We start from the raw sequence: 20,732 nt of genomic DNA, 5'->3' as shown, positions 1-20,732 counted from the left end.
TGAAAAACAAACACACAAAAGTACACTCCAATACATCACTAGTATTTTGTTGCACCACCTCTGGCTTTAATAACAGCTTCCAGTCTCTGAAGCATGGACTTAATGAGTGACAAACAGTACTCTTCATCAATTTGCCTCCAACTTTCTCTGATTGCTGTTGCCAGATCAGCTTTGCAGGTTGAAGCCTGGTCATGGACCATTTTCTTCAACTTCCACCAAAGATTTTCAATTGGATTGAGATCCGGACTATTTGCAGGCCATGACATTGACTTTATGTGTCTTCTTTCAAGGAATGTTTTCACAGTTTTTGCTCTATGGCAGGATGCATTATCATCTTGAAAATGATGTCATCATCCCCAAACATCCTTTCAATTGATGGGATAAGAAAACTGTCCAAAATATCAATGTAAACTTGGGCATTTATTGCAGATGTAATGACAGCCATCTCCCCAGTGCCTTTACCTGACATGCAGCCGCATATCATCAATGACTGTGGAAATTTACATGTTCTCTTCATGCAGTCATCTTTATAAATCTCATTGGAACGGCACCAAACAAAAGTTCCAGCATCATCACCTTGCCCAATGCAGATTCGCGATTCATCACTGAATATGACTTTCATCCAGTCATCCACAGTCCACGATTGCTTTTCCTTAGCCCATTGTAACCTTGCTTTTTTTTTGTTTAGGTGTTAATGATGGCTTATGTTTAGCTTTTCTGTATGTAAATCCCATTTCCTTTAGGCAGTTTCTTACAGTTCGGTCACAGACATTGACTCCAGTTTCCTCCCATTCGTTCCTCATTTGTTTTGTTGTGCATTTCCTGTTTTGGAGACATATTGCTTTAAGTTTCCGGTCTTGACGCTTTGATGTCTTCCTTGGTCTACCAGTATGTTTGCCTTTAACAACCTTCCCATGATGTTTGTATTTGGTCCAGATTTTAGACACAGCTGACTGAACAACCAACATCTTTTGCAACATTGCGTGATGATTTACCTTCTTTTAAGAGTTTAATAATCCTCTCCTTTGTTTCAATTGACATCTCTCGTGTTGGAGCCATGATTCATGTCAGTCCACTTGGTGCAACAGCTCTCCAAGGTGTGATCACTCCTTTTTAGATGCAGACTAACGAGCAGATCTAATTTGATGCAGGTGTTAGTTTCGGAAATGAAAATTTATAGGGTGATTCCATAATTTTTTTTCCTCAGAATTGAGTGATTCCATAATTTTTTTTCCCTCTGCTTGGTCTGAAAAAAATTACCCTTACTGAGTAACACATTTTTAATCTTGATTTCTTTTAGTGTTTCTTAAAGCCCTAAAGTTGCCATTTGAAATGACTTAAGTTTTGTGCCATGTCTGTGATCTGCTTTTTTTCAACAAAATTAAACAACTGAATGAACATCCTCCGAGCTCGGTGATTCCATAATTTTTGCCAGGGGTTGTTTGTAAACACATATATATTATATACAGTATATATATATATATATATATATATATATATATATATATATACAGTACAGACCACGGCACGGCAAGCGCAGGAGAATTTTCCCACGCTGTCAGTGACGTGCATGAGGTGAGCCGAGTTCATTGGACATGACCTCGGCTCATCTGGATGCCGTCACAGCCAGACACTGAGGAGCGCAAGCATGCCTGCGCTTCTCAGTGTCTGCGGCATGGCAAGCTGGATGGCAGCTTTCGGCTGCGATCCAGCCTGTCATGTGAATGAAGCAGAGCTGGAGCCGTCCTGGGAACCATGGAAAGGTAAGGATGATGTTGGTTTATTATTTTACTTTGATTGCAGAAGACATTGACTTCAGCTGGAACGGGCTGCCCCCAACCACCAGATGTGTATTGGTACCTGCCGGACACAACAATATAGGGAAGCCCTTTTTTTTTTAAATTATTTCATGAATTTCATGAAATAATAAAAAAAAAAAATACGTGGGGCTTCGCCCTATTTTTGTGTCCAGCCAGGTACAACTAGGCAGCTGGGGGCTGGAATCCACAGCGCAGGGAGGCCCAAGCTTTCTGGGCCCCCCCCCGCTGCAAATTGCAGTCCGCGGCCACCCTAGAAAATGGCGCGTTCATCTTCTGGCGCTGTAACCAACTCATCCAGGGCCCTGGTGCGGTGGCTCACTGGGTAATAAAGGGGTTAGGGCCAGCTTGGTATTATCAGCTGGCCCTAAGCCCGAAATTCATGGGGTCACGCCAATATTAGACATGACCGCCATGAATTGCTAGTAAAGTATTTAAAAAAAACACAACACCCAGAATAAAGTCCTTTAATTGAAATAAACACACAATTTTTTAATGTTTTAAATTAAACCATACTTACCATCACGCCCATTCCAGCTGAAGCCAATGTCTTCTGCAATAAAAGTAAAATAATAAACCAACATCATCCTTACCTTTCCATGGTTCCCAGGACGGCTCCAGCTCTGCTACATTCACATGACAGGCTGAATAAGGATGATGTTGGTTTATTATTTTACTTTTATTGCAGAAGACATTGGCTTCAGCTGGAATGGGCGTGATGGTAAGTATGGTTTAATTTAGAACAATAAAGAATTGTGAGTTTATTTCAATTTTTTTTAACTTTCACTATGGGGTTAGTAATGGGTGTGTCTTATAGACACCTCTCCATTACTAACCTGGGCTTGATGTCAGCTGGCATTATAAGCTGACATCAACCCCAGCCATATTTCCCCACTGCCACCGCTACAGGGCAGTGGGAAGAGCGAGGCTAAGTGCCAGAGGATGCGCCATTTCTGGGACGGCTGACGGCTGGTGTTTCTAGCCTGGGAGGGGGCCAATATTCATGACACCCTTCCTGGGCTATTAATATCAGCCCCCAGCTGTCTGCCTAGCCTTTGCTAGCTATTAAAATAGGGGGGACCCCCACGTCATTTTTTTTGGGGGGGTCCCCCATTTTAATAGCTAGTAAAGGCTAGGTATTCAGCTGGGGGCTGATATTAGTAGCCTGGGAAGCTCCGTGGGTATTACCCCCTTCCCAGGCTTCAAACATCTGCCCCAGCCGTCGGCTTAACCTCCGCTAGAGACTAAAATTACGGGGAACCCCACGCCAATTTTTTTTTTTTTTAAATACTTTATTTTAACACTAAATGACTAGTACAGTAATCAACACTATCACTGTACTTATTATATATGTGACTGACATGTTTCTATCTATCTAATCTATGTGTGATGCTCTATTCTTTCTGTTCTAAATTGTCGGGTACCGGTGTATGCCGCTGCTGAATTGCCGGCTTTTCATGTAATACATTCTACAATATTCTTAGTTGTTTTCCTTCATGTAGAATTAACCTACAAGGAAAGAAAGGGTTTATTTTTATTCCGATATTTGTGTCCCATTGACTTGCATTGGTTTCCGGTATCGGAATCGGCGATATCCGATATTTTTTGGGTATCGGTCCGATCCAATCCGATCCGATATTTCCCGATATCGGAAGGTATCGCTCAACACTACTCATTACCTTCTAGACTGCATCAATTTTTCTAGGTGCACTCATTTTTGAAGGAACTCAGCGGGGAGGTTTCTCCAAACATCTTGGAGCACTAACCACAGATCTTGTGTGGATGTAGATGTGTCACCCAGGAGGAATATAGGGGACTCAGTACCCGGGCCTTTTACCTTGTTTAGGAGGTCACGGCAGTCTGCTCCTGGGCCCGTACTCTGGGTCTCTCTTTAAAAAGGGGTTTTAGTGTACAGTTTGTCTCGTGACGCCACCTGTGGTTTCCGGTAATGGTTACCGGCGCTGCTGCAGACCTCCGGGGGTGATGGGATGGCAGCTGGGATGTTCCTGCTCCCCACAGGCGGAGCGGGCCCCCGGGGCAGTAGGTGCAGATGGTGGTGATGCTGGGTCTTGTAGTGCAGGAGAGATGGCGCAGCAGGAGTAACTGACAGAGACAGGGGATTCACTTCTGTACCTTTACTGGTGCGGATGTCAGGTACGGTCCAGGGTACTCGGTATGAAGGGAGCACTTCAGGACTTCTCCCCAGTGAGCGGGTATAAGGCCTCCTGGTCCGTGTCTCCCTCTCTCTAAGCTCCTGGCCAGCCTGCAACTGGGCCTAGCTTCTGTGTCGTGTTGTTCCTTCACCTGTCGCTTGGTAGTAGGACCTTTTTCTGGCAACCACTATCCCTGGACACCGGGGCCTTCGTGGTTCCTAGTCCTGTCAAGGGTTTAGCTTCAGGTCGACCAGGGACTTGTAGTCCTCCTGGTATGCTGGTGATCCCTACTGGGTATAAAGGACCCTCTAGGCGCGGTCCCAGTGTCCGGTTAGTGTCTTGGGATGAGCCTATGATGCTCCTCTGCCCCCTCAACTCCTCCTCTTTGCCTCCGGCCACACTTGGGGTCCTCAATACAGCAGCAGCCGTGCTGCATCTTCACTGCTCTCAGTGGCTGCACACTCTCTCTCAGACTGAGACTGAACTGCCTGGCTCCACCCTCCATATATATATATCCCTAACGGGCTTCCTCTGGTGGTATGAGGTGGAAGGGTCGAGGTGTTTGTTTGTAACGAGGGCTTCTCGTAGAGAAGTCCATCCATGCACCCTTTTGGGTCCTGTGGTACGTGTGAACAGCAGGATGCCACATAGACTTATGCACATCCTTCTGTCTCTTCATATAATTCCAGACTAACTTGATGATGAGAATATTACTCTTTGGGGGCCATACAATGGTGTAACTCCATGTTGGTCAACTGCATGAGCGTTTGTAGTGCTCTAGATCCTAAAGAGACATACATATTCACACTCCATGTAATAATGTCCCCCTTTCTGGCCTCTTTCTGTAATAATGTCCCCCTTTCTGGCCTCTTTCTATAATAATGTACCCCGCCCTGGCCCCTTTCTGCAATAATGTCCCCAACCTAGCCCCTTCCTGTAATAATGCCCCCCATCCTGGACCCCTTTCTGTAATAATGTTACCCTTCTGGCCCCTTTCGGTAATAATGTCACCCATTCAAACCCCTTCCTGTAGTAATGTCCCCAGTCCTGGCCCCTTTTATAATAATGTCCCCCGTCCTGGCCCCCATGCAGTAATAATGTCCCTCATCCTGGTCGCGTTCCTTATATACTGTCCCCCATCCTGTGCCCCTTCTTGTTATAATGTTTCCTGTCCTGGGTCCCTTACTGTAATAATGTCTCCCATCCTGGTCTCTTCCTGTAACAATGTCCCCCATCTTGGTATAATGTTCCTCATCCTATAACAATGTCCCCTACCCTGGGCCCCTTCCTGGTATAATGTCCCACATCCTAGAACAATGTCCCCCCATCCTGGGCCCTTCCCTGGTATAATGACTCTCATCCTGGTATAATTACCCCCATCCTTGGCCCCTTCCTAATGTAATGTCTTCCGTCCTTAGGCCCTTCCTGGTATAATAAGCCCCATCCTGGTATAATGTCCCCCATCCTGGGCCTCTACCTGGTAGAATGTACATTTTGCCACTCTTTTTCAACACATTAAAAAAAAATAAACTATTCTTCTTCCCTTCCTCCTTTTCCACGATGTGCGGGGTCCTCTTCTATAGCCTGCAGTTGACTTCGGTGTTCCAGCCATGGGCACTGCCATGCTCTGCTCATTAAGAGTACGCCAGCGTCAGCTGCCAGCCTCGGAGTGGCCAGCAGCATGTATTACAGTGCCGGGAGCCTGCAGGTCTCTGAAACACAGTACACTTCAGATAAACGTGCGTCCTCGGACACACATCCAGCTGAAATAGGCACTGGCGTCGGGAGGCCCCCCTCCTATAAGGGCCGTGGTTGCACCCTCTGTGACTACCATCGTTATGCCCCTGAGGCCATATCATAATTTCCAGGACTCCTTGTTCTTCTTCACAATAAAGGTAGTTCTTAATGACACTAGCGGTATGTTTAGGTCATTTTCCTGCTGCAAAATAAATTTGGAGCCAATGAGATGCCTCACTAATGGTTTTGCATGATGGAAAAGTAACTGTCTTTCTCAGCATTAAGGACACCAATAATTAATATAATATACAAGCAATAAGGAAGGTATGCAGCTGTATGCAGTGGCGTCCAATTTGCAGATTTTTTTCCTCCCAACAGAGAATCAGAAAGGGTGACCTCTGACTGCTCCGACAGCTCCCTGTGAAGTCAGGAATAACCTACGTTTGCACAATTCGGCAATAACTCAATGTGCCGTAATCTATCCATGCCTGCATTGTTTTCTATGATGGTTCTATTGGTCAGCAGTAAATTTAATACCAGGCAAATAAAGAGGAAGAATATATAGTGTGCCAGATGTTTCTGTTACCTGGGGACCTTTCTTTTTTTTTGTTTTCTTTCATTATTACACGGACGTGTCTACAGGACAAAAATGAAGCGACAATTGCAAATATTCTTGACTGGTGCACAGCGCTTAATCAGACTCATGTATACAGACAAACCCTGTGTAGTCTGACCTCCACTTCTATTATCATATCTAGCACCATCATATTTCACAGCGCTTTACAGACATCATCATCACTGTCCCCATTGGGGCTCACAATCTACATTCTCTATCAATATGTCTTTGGAGTTTGAAATCAATGGCATCCTGTACGACAACGGGGAGAACTTACAAACTCCTTGCAGATGTTGTCCTTGATGGGATCTGAATCCAGTAACCCAGTACTTCAAAGCTACAGTGCTAACCACTGAGCCACCTTGGTGCACATTTTAGTGCTTGAATTGTACGATTTTGACCCTCACTTTGGTCATCGTAGGTCAGTCAACACATACATTTTGGTATCTAAGTGGATGCCACCATGACACCTGGAAGACAATGAAGACAATAGTTTCTTTTTTTTTAGATGCACCAATAAATTAGGTGGGAAAACGTTGTGTGGTGCCCTAAATTTAATCAAAACCTCCCCCAAAAAAACATGATAATAAATTATTGACTTGTCATCCAGCGAAAATATTTGTAATAAAGTTTTTAAATACTGCTTTTTATAATGTTATGCTGGTAAACTGCATATTGAGTTTTACATATATTATTTCAGAGCTTTTTCAATAAAGGGAAATGATGTTACTTTGCACATGAAATCAATAACACGCGCTGGCCCTGATGCCAAAAAGTGGAGGAGCCAGTCCATTAGTGCCGGTTTCCTGTCTGACATGGGAAACAAGTTTCTTAAGTTTGTAAGGACGGAAGTTGCCTGTTTTTTTCCACCTCGGTAGAGTAGAACACAGGCGGCCTGAATGACATCACCATTGTACCGTATGACTCTTTCACTGCCATTAGAACATGAAATGCAAACACATAATGAGCTGACCTGACTCCAAGAGGGTTAAGTGGACCTTCTTTAAGTCTCTTTATTCTCTCACTTCCTGACATTTTCTTCCTGCCTTAGAGAAAAAACGGATATGCAGAAGCTCTACCAGGACATCCTTAGCTGGTAAATAATGAGGTTTCTTGAAAGAAAGAGGGATCTATCTTTGCACACTTACTGTAATTATCCAGCGCCTGTCTCTATCATTTTTTGCTTTACAAAAAGGCTTAACTTTAATTTTTTTATTGTAATTTTTAGTAGTGCAACTCATTGATTTTAACAATTTTGTTGAGCTGATACAAAGAAATCTTCTACATTAAGTTGTATGTATAAATTGCAGCTACATATTATGCTTGCTTGTACAGCTCATACATACACCATAGCGCTTTACAGACATCACCATCACTCTCCCCATTGGGACTAAAGTCCCTCTTTGGAGTGTGGGAGGAAACGGGAGAACCCGGAGGAAACCCACACAAACACGGGGAGAACATACAAACTCCTTGCAGATGTTGTCCTTGGTGGGATTTGAACCCTGGACCCCAGCGCTGCAAGGCAACAATTATCAAGTGAAAAATTAATGAAAAGGTAAATAAATCTAAAGATTAAATAAAAAAAAAAGATATTTCTCTTTTCTAGGGAAATGCCAAGTGGTTTAGAATATGTTTTACAGCAAGTCTGCAATTTGTAGGGCTATAGCAAAAAATTGCAAAAGTTATTAATATATGTTGGGCAGGTAAGATATGGGCTCTTAGTGCCACATGTCTAAGGAAAGGGTGTCAGTGTGAGAATTAGGCTGTGTTCACATGTTCAGTATTTGGTCAGTATTTCACATCAGTATTTGTAAGACAAAATCAGGAGTAGAATAATCAGAGGAAAAGTATAATAGAAACACGTCACCACTTCTGTATTTATCACCCACTCCTGTTCTTGGCTTACATACACTTATGTGAAATATTGACCAGATACTGAACTTGTGAACATGGCCTAACACTGTGTGTTTAGTCCCTTACAACGGCCCATGATGAAAAGCACAAGAAAAGAAGTTTGGTAAGGGCAGGTGCAGACGATCAGCAGATAAGAGAATCGGATTGGTCATGCGAATCGCGCTATGAGCACAGTGTAATCAGAGTTTGATCATAGTGTGATCTGATTCTCTCGGATGAGGAGAAGATGGAGAAAATGTTGTAAGTCCATGGAAATTGGACTGCACTCAGATGTCTTCCGAGTGCAGTCAGATGGTTTCCACTTGCATGGCCGAGTGTGGTACGAATATCAAACTTGGGCATGCAGCGATTTTTTGAAAAAAAATAAAATCTGACACATACACAGCCCCATAGAATAACATTGGCCTGAGAGCAATCCGATGTCTTGTCAGATCGCACTCGGACCTATAATACCCTTGTTTGCACGAGCCCTAACACAATGACAAGCAAAGCTACATGGAAGCCCTTCCACAATGCTGGGTGCCGGATGAATGACTATGCATCACTACAGTCAGATCGGACAGTGTATTGTAAGGTCATTTTGATAGTGACACCAAGTGACCCTTAATTCTAAAAGACCCTCTTTTGTGGAGCAAGGAATCCACACCTAAACCGTGGAGAAGGGCGTCTATTATTTTAACCATTGGTGTGCAGACGTCAGCTCCTGTTAGATCAGCATGTCAGTGACTGAAGCTCAGTGCACAGCTATGAAAAGGTCACTGTGCAAACACTGGCGACTGTCACATCATTGCAGCTTCACACTGCTGACTGACTGTTACATGGGGCTGACAGATTCTTCAGCTCGTTAACCCTTTCACTGACACAGGGACATACTGTATAGCAAAGAATCCAATATAGCGCTCGCATTGTCAACCTAAACCATCCTTGATTCTTCTTTTACACTGTGACCAACTTAATTAATAGTGTTTTCCATTATTTGTAAAATTCCATAGTAAATTAGTAGACCTGCAAAGAGAACAGACCACTTTATACTTTTCATCCCTACCTTGTACAGTTGTCTGTCGCCTGTAGCATGCAGTGTAGCAGTACATGTATACATGCCTGTGCATATTACTTACTTTTTCATTGCAGTTGTGTTATTATTTTTATTATTATTAACGGCCTTTGATTCGATCTTCAGCCATGGTGACTTGATGGATGAACGATCTGTAGGAAGATCCATCTTGAGCAGGCTTAGATAGGTCCACCAGGGTCTTCTCCACCGTTATCTTGATAGTAAGAAGCCATCGGGCTGCTGATCTTCCTCTTTGCCTTGTTCCTTCTATTCTTCCGACCATGATGTTCATCTCCAGTGTTTGCTCTCTTCGTATGATGTGTCCAAAGTAGGCAAGTGGTAGCTTGGTGATCCTTGCCTCGAGTGGCTTGATTTGTTCTAAAATTGATATATTTGTTCTTCTTGCCGTCCACGGTATTGTTAGTTTCATATTCATTTGGTTAGGTAACTTTTCTTAGTTGTGTTATATGTTTATGTAAATATGAACTCAATATAATAATATAATATAATAACAAAATATCACTACATTTTTTACACCTGCATAAAATTTAGCGAAATTAAACCAATAGATTTTGATAGGCTATGCCAACCATCTTGTATATAGGGTTTTCCCAACTGCCCTATGGCAGCAGATGTCTGGAAAAAGACGGATTTTATATTGAATTTCAATGAAGTTCTGAAAGCAGTTTATTCCCTCTATGCAATGAATAAACTTGCACGCCAGAAATGCCCCCATTAGGAACAGTAGCACTATGTTGTATGTAGTCGTACTTTTCTTTTTCTAAAAATTTAGACAATCTATCTAAAAGCCACTTATTAGCAGATGACTATGAAGAATGACAAAAATTGCAGTCTTGAAGTCCCTTTTTCATGTCAGATGCTTTGCGTCCTATCCCTTCCCGTATGGCTGTTAGACTTGTGCGTTCTTGTCTGTCTTGTTTTAAATTCTTGTACAAGTCTAGAGATGTAGTGTAGAGTGCCGCCATCACACTGCATCAGATACCGCCCGTACGGGATGGATGAATCCTGCTCACAACACTTATTGGCTACGGGTGTCTTTCTTAAACCTCGGCAGTTATGTTGTCTGATGATTAACGCTCTTCTTCAGTCTCATTCATCTTCGTTCTGCTGGTAACATAATGACGGGATGGATTTTGTCAGGACATGTCACCAGTGTGGAGCACATGCTTTTCTGTTCAGTTACAATATTACACAGAAGAAACGATGCACGAATAAATCATGAATGTCTTCATTATATCACATACATAGTAACATACTCCTAATGCTGCTTGGGGTAAGAACATTTAGCTTAGAGCAGGGGTCTCAAACTCGGCTGGGTATATGGGCCGCACATGGAAAAAATGTAAATTTAGGGGGCCGCATTCTTTGCAGGTCAAAGTGACATTTTTAGTGATACCATTTTTTTTGTATACACCGTCTGAACATTTTTGCTGTATTTATTTTATTTTTTTATAGCTTGGGTCATTATGGATGTGGCGATAAGAAACGTGCACTTTTTTGTGTTTACTTTAGTTTATATATAAAACAGCATATTTAGTGGCACAATATTATTTCATGCTTTATTTTTAATTTTAATTTTTTTTTTATTTTTACAATTTTGTTTCCTCCAATTGGCCACATACAGTAACATTGTTTTACTATTAGCACCATATAGTAATTCTGACAAACATCTAGTAATGTGCCCCATACTGGTAGTCCCCATCTTGTAATAATGTGCCCCAACCTGGTGGTCCCCATCTTGTAGTAATGTGCCCCATCCTGGTGGTCCCAATCTTGTAGTTATGTGCCCCATCCTGGTGGTCCCCATCTTGTAGTAATGTGCCCATCCTGGTGGTCCCAATCTTGTAGTTATGTGCCCCATCCTGGTGGTCCCCATCTTGTAGTAATGTGCCCCATCCTGGTCTCCATCTTGTAGTAATGTGCCCCATCCTGGTGGTCCCAATCTTGTAGTTATGTGCCCCATCCTGGTGGTCCCCATCTTGTAGTAATGTGCCCATCCTGGTGGTCCCCATCTTGTAGTAATGTGCCCCATCCTGGTGGTCCCCATCTTGTAGTTATGTGCCCCATCCTGGTGGTCCCCATCTTGTAGTAATGTGCCCATCCTGGTGGTCCCAATCTTGTAGTAATGTGCCCCATCCTGGTCTCCATCTTTTAGTAATGTGCCCCATCCTGGTGGTCCCCATCTTGCAGTAATGTGCCCCATCCTGGTGGTCCCAATCTTGTAGTAATGTGCCCATCCTGGTGGTCCCCATCTTGCAGTAATGTGCCCTCATCCTGGTCCCCATCTTGAAGTAATGTGCCCCATCCTGGTGGTCCCCATTTTGCAGTAATGTGCTCCATCTTGGTGGTCCCCATCTTGCAGTAATGCACCCCATCCTGGTGGTCTCCATCTTGTAGTAAGATGCCCCATCCTGGTGGTCCCCATCGTGCAGTAATGTGCCCCATCCTGGTGGTCCCCATCTTGTAGTAATGTGCCCCATCCTGGGGGTCCCTATCATGTAGTAATATGCTCCATCCTGGTGGTCCCCATCTTGCAGTAATGTGCCCCATCCAGGTCCCCATCTTGTAGAATTGTCCCCTATTGTGCTGTTCTTCACATACACATAAAAGAGAAAAAAAAAAGATTCTTCTCATCTGTCCCTCGGCATCCTTTGTGCACATGCGGCCCGCAGGCACAGACCCCTTGACGATCCCGACTTGGTCCAGGAGGAGCCGCCGACAGCAGCGCTGCATTGCCGCGCACTGCGCAGAGACCGGCTCTCTGCACAGCATTTCCAATGCCAGCCGCCGGCCTATCAGAGGCCAGCAGCTGACATCTGCGTATGGCAGTGATGTCATACGCTGCTGCGCTGGGACGCAGATGTCAGCTGCTGGCTTCTGATTGGCCGGCGGACGGCATTGAAAATGCTGTGCAGAGAGCCGGTCTCTGCGCAGTGCGCGGCAATGTAGCGCTGCTGTCGGCGGCTCCTCCTGGACCAAGTCGGGATCGTCAAGGGGTCTGTGCCTGCGGGCCGCATAAAGCAGCCTCAGGGGCCGCATGTGGCCCATGGGCCACGTGTTTGAGACCTCTGGCTTACAGCTACATGGTGACACGAGACGAACATGGAGTTGCTGTGCGACATCACATCCAATGATTGTCAATGGGGTTGCATTGCGACCTTCGACCTAACACCACCATGAAATGACCATTGCAAAAAAATAAACATTTTTGGATATTTGATAACAAGTCACTCAAGACCCAGGCCCCATAGACTTCTATGTAAAGTCACGTATGATTTTTTTTTTTTACAGCCAAATCTCAGCTCCAAAACATATCATTTTTGTCATTGAAAGACACACAAATTGTTAATCCATATGATCTTTTATGTTACATTTTTTTTTTATCACTGTCCTTATAGGCATCGTATGTGTTAAATTATTTTTGCATTTCTATGATCTATTTGCAAATTTATTTAAACCCTTCATGACCAGGATTTCTTTTTTCCATTTTCTTGTGCTTTCGAATTTCATCTCATTTGTCCAAGAGCCATAACTTTTTGATTTTGTCTACCAACATAGACAAATGGGGTCTTGATCTGTATGAGATGAGTTTTTGAATGACACCAATCACTTTACTATATTATGTACTGAAAATAGGGAAAAAAATTCCAAGTGTGGGAAAAGGTAAATAAAAAATGCAATGCAATTTTTTTATTTTAAATTACATTCAATCTAAAGACACACCCCTGAGGATTCATGTAAACCACACCCCCTTAGTAAAGGTCATCATAATTAACACTAAATAAAAAAGCCCCCATCTCTAAAACTGTATAGTGGATTCAAAAAATAAAATAAAAAAAAAAATAAAACAAAAAACGGAATACACAGGGGAGCAGCGGGAATAAAATAAAAACAATAATTATCTATTTCTATTTTTGACCTAGTGACAGGTTCTCTTTAAAGACAATCCATAAGCAGGTGCTGCTATATAATCTGACAGCAGTGTGGTGTAAGAGCTGAGACCCTAGTTACAAAGATGTGTCACTTACTGAGCTGCGTGTTTCTGTTTCAATAAGATGAGTGTTTTATCAGCAGGAGATTATCACGCCAGGACAACTGGCCTCCTGTCTCCTAGTCCAATCACAACCCCAGCGCTGATTATCAGCTCTCTGTCACTATACAATGTACACAGAAGCTGTGGTTGGGGTTATACACAGCTCAACAACTGAGCTCTGCTATATCTGCAGCAGGGAAAACTGTGACTATCATAGCTGCTGCACCCAGTATACTAAGTGATACATCGCTGGAATCAGGGTCTCTGTCCCTACCCCATGTTGCTGTCAGATCACATAGAAAAAACCTGCTGACTGATTCCCTTTAAGAGCATTTCTGTTGTAATTTACTCTTACTAATAGGCACTTACATAGAAAATCACAATGTTAGGTTGATTGGTTATTTATGTGCCCTTATAGAAGAAGCGGTGGGGTGGGGGGTGGGGCCTTCCCCTTCTTCAAGCATCAAGTATCTGTTGTAAAGGTGTTTATATTTGGATATGTGCAATCAAGTAATTAATAAGCCAATATATTTTATATGCAAACTGGAGCATTGTATGACTTGTTTCTTTTTGCTATGTTCTTATACTAGGACTGAGGAATCCTGAATTTAGATGCATTATATGGATGGTGTTAAAAGTTGCATTTTTTAAAGATGATGAAAAGTGCATCATAAACCTATTTTTTATGATACAGCGCCACATTTGTATTTAGGTTGTGTCTGGTATTGCAACTCAGCCTTTTTTTTCAATACCGAGGTTCTAAGTTATAAGTTATGTATTGGCATTTTACTTATTTTAATATATATATATACATGCATGTGTCCTAGCAAACTTTGGTTTAATGTTTCTGTTTTTCTTCCACAGCTTTCTTGTATTGCCTGTGCACTGGAAGGAGAAGAGATGTGGTGAGGGGCTGGAGACCAAGCCATGGAAGCTATAAATGGCGATTTAAAGAACCATTCTGATGTAATCCTCAATGGGTACATGAACAAAAGCTTTCAGGCTCTTCCCAAGGAGAACAATACAGACAATATGGCAATTTGTGAACTTGATCCATGTGAAGTGAGTGGCGTTTCCACTCAACTTCAGACAGAAGATTCACTGCACAGGTATGAAAAGAAAGCAAAAGGGACTCGTATTTGGAGTTTTGTCAGTAGGCGGAGGGCAAACTCTGGACGCGCTAAGAGACCTCAGTCTATGATACTTACCACTGAAATCATTGACCCCAAACCTAAGCTATCTTTCATGGACAAAGTGAGATCTTTTAAAAGGTTGAGATCTGCAACATTTTCTAAAAATTCTGTCCTTCGGAATACCAAAGCTAAGGTTCAGAGTCAACCACAAGAAACCATAGAACTTTCCATTCCTAGCGCCTTATTCAGAACGAGGAAATATGCTGATGGACAGCGACCATATAGACATTCTTACGCAGGTTACATTGATGATTTGGACACCTCTTTTGAAGATGTTGAGTTAAATATTAGCATTTCTGAATGTCTATCTACTGAAAGCAAGTGGTTACAAGATATTGGTGTTGGAATAAATGGGAATTCTGAGCACATAGACAATGAGAGCATGAGTAGCAGCCGTAGACGTCCACTGGTCAGCACTAAGAGCTCTACTATCGCTGAAGGAGAAATCCAAAGAAGGGGACTTAAAATTCCACCAGAACATCGTAGAGGTAGGAGCTCTTACATGTGGAGTTATTTAAAAGGAATTTCACTAGCCACAAAAGATAATTCAAAAGGACTTGATGATATTCAGGGAAACACATTCCAAGGCATAGAGTGCACACCTGATAATACACCCGTCCTTTTAACAGACCAAAAATTTGAGGACAGCATTGACATTACTAAAACATCTGACACAGCTAGTGGTGGCAAATCCAAAAACTTTGGTGGCGTTTTTAAGTTTTTTAGCAATGTAGCAGTAGCAGCAAGAAAATGGAGAGGCTCCTCCAGATCATCTGCATCAGATGACCAAGTTTCTCAGTCGACTCCACGGACTCCCAGGCTACAGTCTTCTTCTGTCAAGGAGCCTCTTGTCATTGAAAATGAAAATGCTTTGACTTTTCCTTCAGAGCTTCCACAGTCTCCTGATTCAGGTGTGTGGGAGACTCACACCCAAGATAATCTAGCGGTTCAAGACATCTCACCCAATGTGGAGCTTACACAACCTGCAGAGAATATTGTAAATTTTGTCAAAACATGCTATATCGATGATGAACCAAAAGAATCTGTGCAATCAAGATTTACATTGTCCCGAGTTAAGCAATATAACTGTACTGATGGTTCTACTAAAGCTTCTGATGCTTCCTCTGACCATTCCCAAGAAGAATCTCTGAATAGCTCCCAGTTGCATACGGATTTTGAGAAAAATGTTGAAAATTCTTTTATGACTCAATCAAGTGTTCAAGATGAGGATGTTTTTGAGTACAGCGAATCTCATATTAGTTTATCATCAACAGGCTCCTCCTGTGAAGAGGTAGGCACCATATTCACACTTGTCTATGATTTGTGGTTCATCAGTATTTTATTTTACTCTTCCATAAATGTTTTGCAGCCAGTTTCTGCTACAAGTAGTGACGGCAGTAATCTTAAGGCAGGCTGTAAATATACTATTTCCCGGTCTTAGAGGTTGGCAAAATGGGTATTTGTTGAGGATTCCTTTTCACGGGATTCTCTAAAGCATAATTCCCCAACTGTAGTCCTCAAGACCATCTAACAAATCTTGTTTTCAGCATTTCCTTAGGCCTCATTCAGACGTCCAATTTTTCACATGCGAGAAAATTGAACCGATTATTTTGATCAGACTCTCATCAGAGTTTGATCAGAGTATGGTACGAGTGTCATCCGATTTTCTCGTACATGGAGAAATGAATAAAAAAAATTCTCTACCGTCTCTATTCTGACAGCCCATGAAAATCGGACCCCATTTGGATGTAATATGTGTGTGGTCCAATTTTTTCACAGACCCATTGTCTTGTATTGCTGTTTTTGATCTGACCCTCAAATCAAAATAAGACATGTCTCTGATCTTTTCCATGGGCTACTCGGTCCAAGGAATAAAATTGGACATGTGAATGACCCCATAGAATATCATAGGTACAAGTGCTAAGGCCTTAGTATTGCACAGGTGATAATTCCATCACCTGTGCAATACTAAGGAAATCCTGAAAGCATGATGTGTTAGTGGCTCTTGGGGTCCGGAGTTGGGGGACACTGCCCTAAGGTATAGAGGTGCAACCTGAGACTGGAGCAAATATTAGTGTCCTGGACCACCAGAGACTATGAGACTATAATTAGATTGTTGGCTATTTAGGAATTGCATGGCAGTATTATTTAGACACTGAATGTCGGCTTTATTTAAGTGATGCATGGCAGTGTTGTGTGAAAAATATATGAAGAAAATATATAGTGTTATGTAGACACTAAATAGTTGTATTGTTTAGGTACTGTATTAACATTAGAGTAGAAAGTGCATATGTGTTTTATATGTATAATTTGAAATAATGCAAACTGTCTTAAAATAGTGCACAAAATCTACAAAAACCTGCCATGATTAGGTTGAGATGACAGCCACCTGCTAAAAAAAACAACCTGAAATCCCATGAATATCATGTCCGATTTCTTTATTTCTACTGGTGGCATTTTGTTAAAAAGTATATATATTTTTTTCATATACCTAGATCCTGTACAACTATGGCAGATGAGTTTAACAGATATTGGGTGCTTAGTTTTGGAGCAAGCTGAATACGTGAGCCTGGTCCATAGAAGGTGGGTGTCAGCTGTGTTATACAGCTGACTCTTGCCTCTAAATACTGATATCAGAGCTAGCTCCATTCGCATCTGTTTAACCACTTAAATGCTGCAGACCAATTGCAGCATCTAAGTGGTGAGACAGATTGGGAACCCTCTGTAACCTCATTGGTTCCTCCATGCAGCACAATCATGGTGTTTTCATGGGTGGCTTACTGAAGGCCCTGTGTCTGCCATCCTTGTGCTCCTATAAAGCCCTGAGATACAAAGGTACCATTAATGACAAGATGAAATGATTGTTCTTTCCCCATTGCAGAACTAAAAGAAAAATCTTACACGGAAAAAAAAAAACATGCTGTGTATTTGAAAAGGAAAAAATACAGTAAATTACCAGAATTGTCATTTTTGCTCACCTCACCTCCCCTGAAAAATGGAATAAAAAGTGATCAAAAAGTTATATGTGCCCCAAAATGGTGCCAACAAAAACTACAACTTGTCTAGTGAAAAAACAACTTTCACGCACCTCAATGCTGAGTTTTGGTACTGTGGTGAATATAATTATTTTCAGTGCTGTAAAAATTAAATCTTAGCAACAATGGCGGAATTGCTTTTTTTTCCGTGTTCCACAATTTTTTTTTCACATTTTTCAGTACATTATATGGTAATGAAATGACAGTATTCAAAACATCTTGCAAAAAGACAAGTTAGGATGTAACTATGTAGAAAAAAAATAAAGAAAAATAAAATAAACTTATAGCTCTTGGAAGACAGGAAGTCAAAACTAAAGCACAAAAAAAATTCAAACTGATTGCGGAGGGAAGAGGTTCATTTATTATAATTTTTAGATGCATTTGCCAGTTTGCATTGAGAAGTATTCTAACTTTTTTAAATTTATGCAGAAATGAATGTTCATCTATTTCCATTAATCTATACAATTTTGTAGACCGGAATAGCAATAGTTTTACTTGATAAGCTCTATGAATAAACATCAGGAAAACTGTGTGCAAGGAAAATCATTGAGATTTCATTAGCTAGATAGGGAAATCTTCCTTTGCGAATATATTTGATTTCTGTTGAAGTTTCGTAATCAAACTGCAAATGACAGGGCCGTCAGATCAGGCAGTCTAAACATTGTGAAATGTTAAAAAAAGGTATTGACTGAACTTAAAACTGAGTCAATTAGAAATTAGAGAATATTAATATTTTCAGTAATGTAATATTGGAATTTAAATAAAACAAAATTAGAAACTGAAGGGATTTTATTTTTGTTCACAGTCATAGGCTTGTGCTAGAGATGTAAGTTACTCACCCTCCGCAGCTCCAGCGATCCCTCTCTGTTAGTGTTGAGCGAGTATGTTCTATTAACCCTTTCGCCGAGTATGCTCGGGCCGAGCTCTGAGTATTTATAGCTGCTCGATGATATGCTTGAATCACTCCCGTGTGCATGATTTGCGACTGTTTGACAGTTTTATTACATGTGAGGAATGTCTATTTCTTACACATTCCTCACAAGTAATAAAACTGTCAAACAGTTACAAATCATGCACACGGGAGTGATTCAAGCATATAACCGAGCAGCTGTAAATACTCGGAGCTCGGCCCGAGCATACTCGGACAGAACATACTCGGTCAACACTACTCTCTGTCACTGCCCCAATCCTATGTTGACATGCTGCAGCATTAACATCACATGTGACTGCTGCTGCCAGTCATTGGGTTGAGTGGCTCATTCCATCTACATTGGTATCTCAGCTGAGCTCAGTGATTGGCGACAGCGGTTACATGCACTATAGTTGTACGATAATTATTATCCATCCCTAGTGCAAACCTATGGTCATAAATATTTTAAAACAGAAAACCCCTATAAAGGAAGAGTATGATAGCATTTCCATTAAAGTAACTTACAGGCTACATTGCCACTATGATTGGATTAGTGTTTGATGTCCAGATTTTCTGCAGCATTTCTGCACCTATTAGCTAAATCAGTTTACTTGCGGTTTTTTTCATTGCGCCTTTTATTACTTGTTTTACATGCATTTTTATCTCCCGTTTTTTTTCAGCTGCATTTTTTTGTCTCTTTTTGGATTGTCATGTTTTAAATAAAACTAATTTGCTTTTTAAACTCCCTTTTACATGACTTTATCAATAGTGTTTTTTTCAAAGCTATGTGCGGATTAAATGTGGAAATGCACTAAAAACACATATGTATTTCTTATCTGATTTTTCTCATCTGATTCAAGAGAAAATCTGCAAGTAAACCGCATACGTAACAAAATAGAAATTGATTTGATACAAGCATCGCAGGTCAGTTTACGCAGCGTAAAAAAAAGCACAGTGGGCGTGAGATTTCCATAAATCCCATCAACTTTGCTGCAACTATAATACGGTGCATTTATTGTGCACCAAAATCAAAAACGAACGAAATACTCTTTGTAGGAACTTAGCTTTATGGTGTAATTTAAAGAAAGGGAAATGCAAAGTAATATTGTATCAGGGCATTGTTGAGAATTGGCTAGCACCTCCAGATAGCCAACATAGCCATAGGAACCTCTAAACACAACCTCCACCCCATCTTGTTGAGCGTCTCCTTCCAGGGCTATGCACATTATTTAGTCTCCATTTCCACTCTCCTGGGAAGGTTTTCCTCTAAATATACCAAAATTACCTGTGATATTTGGTTGTTTTCAGTAATATATGATGTATGTATTTTTTGCAGGTTGCCTAATTTCATTATTGAAATTAGTGAAGACTATGGGAGAGCACTAGGGGTTATGCAACAATTTATTGCATATATTTTCTTGTTGCTCCATACCATGTATCTTGTTTAACCCTCTCAGCACCTCAGAAAGTGGTTAGAAAAGGGGGCATGGATTCTAGACCCCTGCGATGGGTGGGAGCATGGCAAATATTAGTGGGGGCATGGTCAGCCATGTTACTGGATATTTACTATGATTTACGTCAGAATTTGGCTGATATAAATTTCATATTTTGGCACCTCTTAATTTTTGCACATCTTACCTTACCCAACCTTTAAGTGTTTCAGGATGGACTGAATTTTTACAATTAACATTTCTTTTGTTTATTATAGTTAGATTTCAGTCAGTTACAAAGCTCCAAAGTTCTTTCTAACAATTAACTAGGGTTTAAGGGGTAACACTTCTCCTTGTGGAGAGGGACATGTCAAGCCTGGCATGTCAGAGGAGACTTAAAAGCCATGCACGATCCTCTGGGAAATTAAATATGCAAGTTGTCTCTTCAGAGAGAAAGAGGACTTGAACTCTATAGCGCCACCTATAGGAAGTAGCAATCCTACAAGTCACTATCGACCCTTCAGTGAGCCTTGTCACATGACTTAGGATAAAAGACAAAGCAGAAGGAGCAACAACCGAAACACCGTGTCGGCAAATTGAGATTCTGGTTTAGCCAATCACATTTAAATTCATATTAAACAGTAGCGAGTACACAGCGGCCATCATTTACAGGGATCCCAACATATTCAGCACCACGTTACAATTCAGAGCCAAATCTACTTACAAGAAGTAACAAACTAATTGATGGGATTGACCATTTTATAGACAAAGATTGAAAAAGAGAATACATTGTAATATTGCATAAATATCTCCTTA

The 20,732-nt window shown here is 41.5% G+C and overlaps 1 protein-coding gene across 1 annotated transcript in view; it reads left to right on the top strand.

The window, feature by feature from the left end:
- ARHGEF9 (Cdc42 guanine nucleotide exchange factor 9) overlaps positions 1 to 20,732 on the top strand; it is a 587,846-nt gene that overhangs the window by 77,302 nt on the left and 489,812 nt on the right. Inside the window, exon 2 of the mRNA XM_073641046.1 lies at positions 14,213 to 15,832. Within this exon, the coding sequence (XP_073497147.1) occupies positions 14,276 to 15,832 (1,557 nt within the window). The 5' untranslated portion in view covers positions 14,213 to 14,275. The remainder of the gene's footprint in view (positions 1 to 14,212; positions 15,833 to 20,732) is intronic.

Source organism: Phyllobates terribilis, unplaced genomic scaffold (assembly GCF_046119375.1).
Source record: "Phyllobates terribilis strain yellow unplaced genomic scaffold, ASM4611937v1 Scaffold_7__3_contigs__length_470593459, whole genome shotgun sequence".
Taxonomy (NCBI): Eukaryota; Metazoa; Chordata; class Amphibia; order Anura; family Dendrobatidae; genus Phyllobates; species Phyllobates terribilis.
This window is presented reverse-complemented; position numbering and strand designations above follow the sequence as displayed.